The following is a 9,330-nucleotide window of genomic DNA, read 5'->3' as shown; positions in this document are numbered from 1 at the left end:
AGATCATGTTGGACAACTCCCCTCTCTGAGCCTCTGTTTCCTCATCTGACAGTCATATCTCCAGGTTGAGCACATGCCCGGTGCTCCGTTCAGCATTTTATAGGCATCATCATTTAATCCTTATAACTGTGGAGTACTGCCCCCGCCTTTTTTATTTTTATTTTTGGCCGCACCACATGGCTTGCAGGACCTTAGTTCCCTGACCAGGGATCAAACTCGGGCCTGTGGCAGTGAAAGCACTGAGTCTTAACCACTGGACTGCCAGGGAATTCCCCGTCCCCCTTTTACAGATATGGAAACTGAGGCTTAGAGGTCACACAGGTAGTCAGAGCTGGGACCAGATTGCTTTGACTCCAGAGTCCACAGTCTTAACCGTCCTACCCTCCTGCAGGGGCAGCAGAGAATGGGGCTTGACTCAAACGAGTACCAGCACCTACAAGGCGTTTAACTGGGGCAGTTCCCTGCTTTCCCCACCTCCCGCATCCTGGGATGTGTTTACGGTCCAGTTCTTCCCTCACATGCGATCCAGGCTCTGAGCCCACGTTTCCCAGCCAGAACCACATGCGCCATCCCCCGGGGAAGGGTGGGTGCTTCTGACCTCATCCCACCAGTGGGACCCTCGCCAAGCCCTGCTCTGGAGATGCAGCTCCGTCATCTGGTCCATCTGTGCTGGGCAGGGGACAACAGGAAAGAAAAGCCCCCGCCAACCTCATTACTGGAAGCCCTGGCACCACCCCCAGCCCACCCTCGTAGGAGCTCAGCGAATGTTGAATCAAACTGAGGACAAGGATGGGGGGCGTGAGGAGGTAACCTGTGACACCAGGCGCATCCACAGACCCTCTGCACTGGGCACTGAGTCATCAGACAGCAATGGTTCAGGGTGGCAGATGCTGTTCAAAGGGAGGTTGGAGGACACGGCGAGGCGTGGGTTTGATTCCCACCTCTACCCCTAGCTGGTTCTTCGTGCATTTGTTGGGCAGTCGTGTGCCAGGCACAGGGGCTACGGCGGTGAACAAAAAACATGACCTCTGCCTGGGTGTAGCTTATAACGTGGCGTGAGAGGCGAGCGGGGAAGGAGCAAATCTCCAAGAACACTGGGAGAAGAGTCCCCACACCTGCTACTCCCTCCCCGGATAGCTGCCACCTGTGCTTGGGTCCTTAGCGCCAGAGGAGTGGGTAGAAGCAGCAGAGGATCTGGGAGCCAGGACACTAGAGGTGGCAGCTTTGGGGCTTCAGTTTCCCCTTTTTGTCAAGCGTAGGGGACAGCAGTTCTGCCAGGCGGTTTCCTCTCCTACACTAGTGGGATTGCATCTGGCAGCAGTGAAGGGCTAAGGAAGGGCAGAGAGTGCCGGGCTGGCCCCCGGGGCCCATAGTGCTCCACGTGACAAAAATCCCTGCTTATTCTGCCATAGACACTGGAGCGGGGAGGGGGGCGTGGTGGCTGACAGTTATTCATTCCTCCATTCACTTGACAGACCCGCACTGGGGAACAAACGATGCATGGGACATGGTCAGTCCCTGCCTAACGGGATTCAGTGTCTAAGGGACAAGCAGCCTAAGGAGACCTGAAGGTGAGGGCCTGAATCAAGGGGCATCTTGATCCGCCTCCCAGCCTGAGGCCCCTGCCCCAGGCCTAGATTCCCGTGACCAGGCAGGACCGCCCCAGGGGCAGGAGACCTGCAACCCCACACCCGGCCAGCCTCCCAGGAGAATCCACTGTACGTCATTTATTCATTCCACAAATGTTTACTGAACAGCTGCTCTGAGCCTGGCACTGTGCCTAGTGAGCAAAAACTGAGGATGAGCAGAAGCAGACCTTGTCCCTGTCTCCACGTGGCTGACAGGCTCGTCGGGGAGAGGGGCGGGATTCACATGGTCTCAGACATAGGGCAACAGCTGATGCTTAAGAGCTCTAACAGGGAGAAAGGGAAGCCGCCTCTGAGGAAGGGAGGGTTTGATCTATAATCTGAAGGAGGAAAACCTCACCAGTGTTGCAGAAGGAAGAAACATTTTGAGCAAAGGCCTGGTGGCAGGTGGAGGAAGGGAGGGGTCTACTGAGAATCAGCCAGAAAGCCATTGAGGCTTTTGGGAGACCAGGCAGAGAGAATGAGGAGGCAGAGCCAGACTGTGATGAAAGGTAGGGCCTTTGGGGGCCCCGGGGGAGTTTAGCCTTGTTCCCGGGTACCTTGGGAAACCAGTGAAAGGCTTTAGGTAGAAGCCTCCCTGCCCCCCACCCTGTCTGAGGTGAGTGGGTGAGGGCAGGGCCCGTTTGCGAAGGCCTAGATTGGAGGTATTACAGATTCAGAATTAGTGGTGGGAGCTGGATTGGCTGAAGGGGTTGAGCACACGGGAGTTACAGTCAGCCGGGTAAGGGAAGGACGGTGGGCTCATTCCCTGCATGGGAACACCTTCAAGGGCCAGGTCTGGGGAAGGTCGGGATGTTGTGAATTTGGACTTGGATCCTGTTGAATTGGATGTGCCTTGGGGACATTCGTGTGGCCAGGCCCGGTAGCCTGTAGCCTGTGGTTTCAAAGAAATGCTGGTTATGGAAGGCAGCTGCGGCCAGGAGCTGGCTCGGGAGACCCGGAAGGCACAACCAGAGAGGCAGAAGGAAAACCAGGCCAGGAAGGCTGTCCTGGAAGCTGAGAGAAGCCAAAAGGGAGGGCGAGGCTGTTTCTCGCTGAGCCGCGGTAGGCGAATCATCTTTCCGAGCCTCCTCTGTAAAATGGGGGCAGCACGCCCACTTCACCCATCTCACCACTTTGCGCTCCAGCTGTGATGAGGCCGTGAGGAGAAAGCATTTTGCACAGCGGAAAGTGCTGAACAGACGTGAGGCTGGCTCCGTGGGCGCCTCCTCCCCGCGGGGCTGCCCCCAGAAGAGGGTTGAAGACCCGAGGTCGCGGCGTGGCGGCCCCGGCGGCGGCGGCGGCGCTCGCGTTAGGACCCAGCGGATCCAGGCTGGAGGGCGGGCGCCGGCCCCGTCGGGGGCCCGGAGGGGGGTTCGGAGCGGGCAAAGGGGCGGTTCCGGCGGGCGGACTCGGAGCGGGCCGCGGAGTGACCCGGCCAGGTAGGCGCGGGCCTGGCGGCCTGACCGGGCCGGGGGCGCAAGGGGGGACTGGGTCGTGGGCCGCGACGTCGGAGGGCCCCCAGGTACTGAGGGTGCGGGTCTCTGCGGGACCCCGATCCTGGGGGCGGCTTTCCGTTCGGGATCCCTGAGTCCGGGGCCGTCTGAGCAGATGCTAAGAGGGCACTTGGAAAGTTTGGAGTCGTTTGGAGGGGAAGACGCGAGTTGGGAAGGGAGGGGAGCCCGATTTGGGGGGCGTCGGGGATGGGGCGGCTTTTGTTCTCCCTGGGAGGTTGGAATGCGGCGGCTGGGGTGTGGGTGTCCGGCGGGAGCGGCGGGGACAGAGACGCGGAGAGACAAAGAGAGATCAGAGACCGAGAGAGCGCGAGGGAGCGCGCCCGAGCAAGTTTCCGTGGCTGATTGTTCCCAGCTGTGCGGCGCTGCAACATCTGGTTTCCTCCAGCCGGACCCCAGCCCGGCCTCTGGAGCAGACAGAGCCTCCAGCAGAGTGAGTCAGTGAGCGTGGGGGCAGGGGGCCCGGAGGAGGCCCCGCTAGTGCCCCTCTCGCCAGACACAGAGGGTAGGGGGCGTCCCAGCCGCGGAAGGGGCCAGGGTCCAGGAACAGGCCTCCTAGGCAGGTCCTGGCCTCCCGACACCCAAACAGTCTGTCGTCTAGATGTGCTTGGAGGTGTGGTCCCCTGGAGGGACCCGCTTCTGCCACAGGGACTCTCTTCTTTACAGCCCAGCCCTCCTTCCCCCAATAAGCCTGGGCCTGGGTGCTCAACCTCCGAGGGGAGGAAAGACTCCTTTCAGGGGGCTGAGAGGCCTAGGAGGGGCTTTGGGGACCCACAGAACCCCCCGCCCCCCAACCAACCTCCCCAGCTCGGGGCCTTCTCCTGAGTGGTGACAGCTCCAGCTAGCCTGCCTGCCACCAGCCTGGGGGGCAATAGGGGACAGTGAGGCCTTGTGGGGAGCTCCAGGCCTTTCAGTCCCCCACCAAGAGGAGGCCAAGGGTGCTCAGAATGGGGATGTGGGAACCAGATGTCCCCGGCCGGTGGGGCAGCTTGAGTCACAGGTCTCGCCTCCGCCACCCCACCTCATCCCCACCCACCCCATCGACTGCAGCTAGGGTTGAGGAGGGAGCGAGAGGCTGAATGTAGGAGACAGGCAGCGGGTCACGAAAGCGTCGGGACTGGGCAGAAGGAGGGAAAGATGCCCATGTTTCTGCTCCTTCCCTCCCCCTCTCCCTCGACTCCCTGGGCGAGGCACGATGGGGCAAAGTTAGGTTTCCTTTCAGCTATCCGGAAGAACTCCTCTTGTTGTGGCAGGGCAGGGGTCCTCCGGACGGGTGAGCCCGGGGACTCTCTCCCAGCCCTCCTGGCAGAAGGCCGACAGCCCTGGGGCTGCCCCGCACTGAGCTGGGACTGGACAAGAGGACCTGTAGATTCTGCCAAGTCCACTGTGGGGTCAAAGACTGGAGGCTAGACTCAACCAGGAGCTCTTGAACTTCAAGAGCCCAGTGAAAACTAAGGACCACGGCCCTCTCCCCAAAAAGCTACACACATAACACTTGTCATACAATGTCAGGTTGGGGGACATCACGGTCCCCTTCAGCGCTACCCTCTAGGATCTGGAGAGGCGCTTTTCAGACTCCACCCTAAGTGCTTCCTGCTGCAGCAGACAAGGAGACCTCAGTCTCAGTCTCGTGAGTGTGCGATGAAGTCAGCCAGGTCTTGGGAGGCCTGGAGGCCTGGCAGGAGAGGAATCTTCTAGGGGTGGGAGCCCTGCCCAGGCCTGGCTGTCCCAGGGGCCACTGAGGCCCAGGCACACATGTGGTTTCCTGCTGAGTCTGGGCTTCGATGTTGGCTGGGCACGGTTGGGGTCCCGAGGATGGGCCTGGGGTCAGGATCAGTGCATTAGACACCTGGGGAAGTGCTGAACCAGAGGGTTGGCATGGGTTGTGGCAAGGAGAGCAGGGGCAGGGCTGATAGAGGATTAGAAATGTCCATTTAGTGAGCAGGGCAGGGTAGGGTCTGTTTGTCAAGATCAGCTCTTGGAGCCAGGTTGGAGGCCGAGTCCCTTAGGATCTGAACACCCAGTGGGCCATCAGGGACAGAGGATGTCCCTCCAAAGTAGTCCCCTCCCCCTGGGCCCAGACTCCATGACCCTCCACCTGCCTGGCTTCTGTTCCGAATCCCTCCTTCTCCAGGCTGAATTCGGGGGAGCAGAAGTGGGCTCTGCAGCCCTGGGGTAGTGGCCCGGGATACAGCTTGCCCCCTCCTCTTCCTCCAGCTGTCCCTTGACACCAGTCCAGCCCGCCTCGTTGTGTAACCATGAGAGCTGCCTACCTCTTCCTGCTGTTCCTGCCTGGTAAGTGGCACCTAGGTGGGTGGGGCTCCCTTTATGTGGGTGGGAGTGGAGTTTGTAGGGGGAGGGAGCTGGCAGTAAGCTTTTGTCGTGTCCTATGGCCAGAACTCAGCTCCATCGCTCCCAGGGCCGTCCACCTCTTGGGCCACAGACAGCTGGCAACCCCTCCCAAAGACTAGAGGCACCTCCTGGGCCCCTCCTCAACCCTCCACAGCAGCAGACTGGCAGGATTCTGGAGAGTGGGCCCAGACACCAGGATCCACATTTTTCTTCTTACTTACTGACCCTCCCAGGAGCTGAGGTGCAGGAATGCTGGCCCCTAAGGCAGGGAGTCTGAAGGCCTGGGTTCTAGACCGCTTTGGGGCCCAACTAACCTATACAATCTTGACCTTGGAGAAGTCCCTGTTAGTCAAAGTGAGGAGTTATCAATGGGGACCCCAAAGGCCCTGCCAGGTCTAACATCCGTTAATTTAACAGATATTTGTGGAACTCCTGCTTTGGGCCAGGCACTGGGCTAGGCCCTGGGAACACAGTGATGAACCAGGCAGACAGACCCCCGCCCTCATGGTGTTGCCTGCCAGTCTAGGGAAGGGAGATGTGATAAGTGTCAGATTATGTTGAGTGCTATGATGGAAATAAACAGGAGAACGAGATGGAGAGTGTGGGTGGGCCAGCGAGGGCCTCTTAGCAGAGCTGAAATTTCAGTTGAGACTTGAAGGAGGAGAAGCAAATCAGGATGACAGGCCCAGGGAGAGTCAAGTGCAAAGGCCTTGGGGCAGACAGCGGCCGGCATGGGGGAGAGGGGCAGGATATGACCCGTGAGGCGACACAGGACCAGGGAGTGTAAGGGCCTTTATGGTCAAGGAAGGCGTTTGCCTCCTATGGGTCTAGAGTCTGTTGAGGATATTAGGGTCTTACAGGCCTGCCCTAGGGACCTCTACCTACCCCCCCCGGAAGTGCTTTGGGGCCTCTGCTGCCCTTCCCTGCTGGACGTCCCCTCAGCTTTGCCTCCCCACAGCAGGCCTGCTGGCTCAGGGCCAGTACGACCTGGATCCGCTGCCTCCGTTCCCAGACCACGTCCAGTACACCCACTATAGCGACCAGATCGGTAAGCGCCTTGTCCGCCCCCAGGCCTCCCCGCCAGCCCTGCTCCCTGGATCTGCATGGCTCAGCCAGGGATCAGGTGGGGTGGTAGGGCGATGGAATCTCGGGGTATGGTCCCTTGCTCAGTTGTGACCTGGGGCTGGGGGCTAGCCTGACCCCCACCAATTCCACATTCATCTTTATTTTCAGACAACCCGGACTACTATGATTATCAAGGTAAAGGGCTGAGGGCAGGATAGGATGGGCAGGCAGCTGGGTGGGGAGTCCATAGAGACCTGCGGGCGATGGGAGCAGACCCTTCCATCATCTCTCATTGCAGAGGTGACTCCTCGGCCCCCGGAGGAGCAGTTTCAGTTCCAGTCCCAGCAGCAAGTCCAACAGGAAGTCATCCCAGCTCCCACCTTAGGTAGGCCACCAGCTCCAGCCAGCCCCGGGAGTGGGGAGGTCTGTCCGGGGCTGGGAGAGGTGACCTCACCCTGCCCTGAATAGACCCGTCCCAGTGATCTCTGCCTGCCTCTCCCCCAACACCAGAACCAGGAACTGTAGAGACGGAGCCCACGGAGCCTGGGCCTCTGGGTAAGAACCTTCCTGACAACTGGAGGGACAGAGGCATGGCCCCGGAAGTTAGGGTGCAGTGGCGTGCGGCACTGGGAGGACAGAGAAAGCCAGGCCTTTTGCTCTCGCTGGGGTGGATGGTGGGGTGAGGGGCTTGCAGAGGTGCCCCTGCTTTAGGCTGGCAACTCCAGGGCCCCCCCGAGGCAGCTCTGGGAGATCCCCCTGCCCCTGGGCCCTGCTGGAGGCCAAGTTGGCTGCAGCCTCAGGAGGGGCCTCTACTCCCAGACACTGGGGCGGGGCGGGAGCACGTCGGCGGTAGGACAGGGTGGTGCTCAGAGGCAGGAGAGGCGAGGATGGGGCGGGAAGCCCAGGCCAGCTCAGCGGACCTCCCCTGGCCAAGAGCCCAAGAGCCAGCCTGTGTGTGAGGGACCCTGTCTCACAGCTCGGCGTGTGAGTGTGTGGACCTCCTGTGAGGCTGCTGTGGACTTTCGTGACTGTGTGCGGGTACAGATTTGTGTTTGAATATACGCTTCCAAGCGTGGTTGTGAATTTGTATATGTATAAATATACTAAAACTGGGCAGCCTCGCAAGGTCCAACAGGGCTCGCGTGTGCATGTGTTGGTGTGTGCACGCAGGTCTAGGCTGGGCCTGAGGGTGCAGGGGTACCTAGGCCCTGAGAGCCAGTCTCCCACGGGTGCGGTTGGGGGCCGCCACCCAGCTCAAAGCCCCCAGCTGCAGCCCCCCCAAGTCTGATCCCACCTGTCACTCAGACTGCCGCGAGGAGCAGTACCCGTGTACCCGCCTCTACTCCATACACAAGCCTTGTAAACAGTGTCTCAACGAGGTCTGCTTCTACAGGTGAGCGCAGGCAGGGACTGGGGGGACGGGGGTGGCAGGGGAGCGAGGGGAACCACAGCTCCAGCCAGCAACGTGGGAGTGGGGAAAGCTAGTGAACCCCAAGGTTGAGCTCAACTCTGGTCAAGCCCAGGCCTAGGGGCTGGGGCTCCGGCTCTCCCGTGGGGCAGGTGAGGATGGGGCTGACGTTTCTCCCGGGCCCCGTCCCTCTGTCCCTCTCAGCCTCCGCCGTGTGTATGTCATCAACAAGGAAATCTGTGTCCGCACGGTCTGTGCCCACGAGGAGCTCCTGCGAGGTAGGAAGGCCTCCACCCTCCTCTTTCCCCTGCCCCCATGCCCACTCATCATCCATCCACGCGTCCACCCATCTGATGTTTATTAAACATGTGTTCAATCCAGGGCCACTTCCGGGGAATCCTGAGCTCCCCTCCCGGCTGCTTTTTATCCTCAGAACATCCCCCATCACCACGGTTGGGGCGGGGGTAGCAGTTTCCATCACCTAGCCGCACCCTGACCCCCACTCCTTCCTGCCACCCCCAACAGCTGACCTGTGTCGTGACAAGTTCTCCAAATGTGGCGTGATGGCCAGCAGCGGCCTGTGCCAATCTGTGGCAGCCTCCTGTGCCAGGAGCTGCGGGGGCTGCTAGGGTGGGACTGGCACCCCGAGCCCCGGACCCTCCTCGATCTGGGGCCCTCAGGCTCTGCCTGACCTGGTGCTTTTCTCCCCAGCCAGACGTTCCTTTTATCCCGTAAAATGTTAGTGGCTGCAGCGCCGGGGGTTGCCTCAGGCCCTTCCCGCAGCCTGTGGCCACCCCTGGGGCACAAAGGGGGCTCCAGTCTCCGCCCCCAGTTGGGGGACATCCCAGGCCTCTCTACGGGACCTGGGCCCCTGATGTGCCTTCTCCATCCCTCTGAGGACAGTCCCCCACTCCAGCCCCACCCCCAAGGTAGGCTATGACCCTCACCCCAGCTGGTCTGCTTGGATTTCCTACAGCCCCTGGGCATAGACCACCTTTGTTTTATACAAAATTAAAAACAGGTTTTTACAAAAGATTCAGAGTCACTTTTTCGGTCGAGGGCACAGAGATGGCCAGGTGCCTCAACACTGCATGTCCTCACGGAGGGGCTACCAGGCCCCTTCGGGAGAAGGGTAGGTTCAGGTGACCTGTGGCCTTGCCTCCTCATCCACCCGCTTCAGCTCTGACCTGCCCAGAAAGATGGGCCATGACAACTGCCCCCCGCCTCCAGGGTGTGTGTGTGTGCGTGTGTGTGTGTTGCAGGGGGTTGTATCAGAAACAGAAGGTTCAGGACTATAGCTTCCTCGTTGTCAGGGCTGCCTGGTGAGTCTGTGAGTGCCCCATCACCAGAGAAGGGTGCAAGGCAA

At 60.4% G+C, this 9,330-nt stretch overlaps 1 protein-coding gene across 2 annotated transcripts; it reads left to right on the top strand.

The window, feature by feature from the left end:
• Window positions 1–3,539: 3,539 nt before the first annotated feature.
• Window positions 3,540–8,638, top strand: MFAP2 (microfibril associated protein 2). Of its 2 annotated transcripts, XM_065891767.1 has the most exons (9): window positions 3,540–3,572; window positions 5,357–5,434; window positions 6,450–6,539; window positions 6,725–6,751; window positions 6,855–6,941; window positions 7,067–7,111; window positions 7,862–7,949; window positions 8,169–8,242; window positions 8,490–8,638. In XM_065891767.1, the coding sequence occupies exons 2-9, from the start codon at window positions 5,398–5,400 to the stop codon at window positions 8,591–8,593; spliced, it is 552 nt and encodes a 183-aa protein (XP_065747839.1). In that variant the 5' UTR covers window positions 3,540–3,572; window positions 5,357–5,397; the 3' UTR covers window positions 8,594–8,638. The 2 variants fall into 2 exon arrangements, with proteins under 2 accessions (XP_065747839.1, XP_065747842.1); XM_065891770.1 differs by lacking the exon at window positions 3,540–3,572 and having other exon boundaries at window positions 5,398–5,434; window positions 6,453–6,539; window positions 8,490–8,593.
• The last annotated feature ends 692 nt before the right edge of the window (window positions 8,639–9,330 follow it).

This window comes from Phocoena phocoena, chromosome 1 (assembly GCF_963924675.1).
Source record: "Phocoena phocoena chromosome 1, mPhoPho1.1, whole genome shotgun sequence".
NCBI lineage: Eukaryota > Metazoa > Chordata > Mammalia > Artiodactyla > Phocoenidae > Phocoena > Phocoena phocoena.
This window is presented reverse-complemented; position numbering and strand designations above follow the sequence as displayed.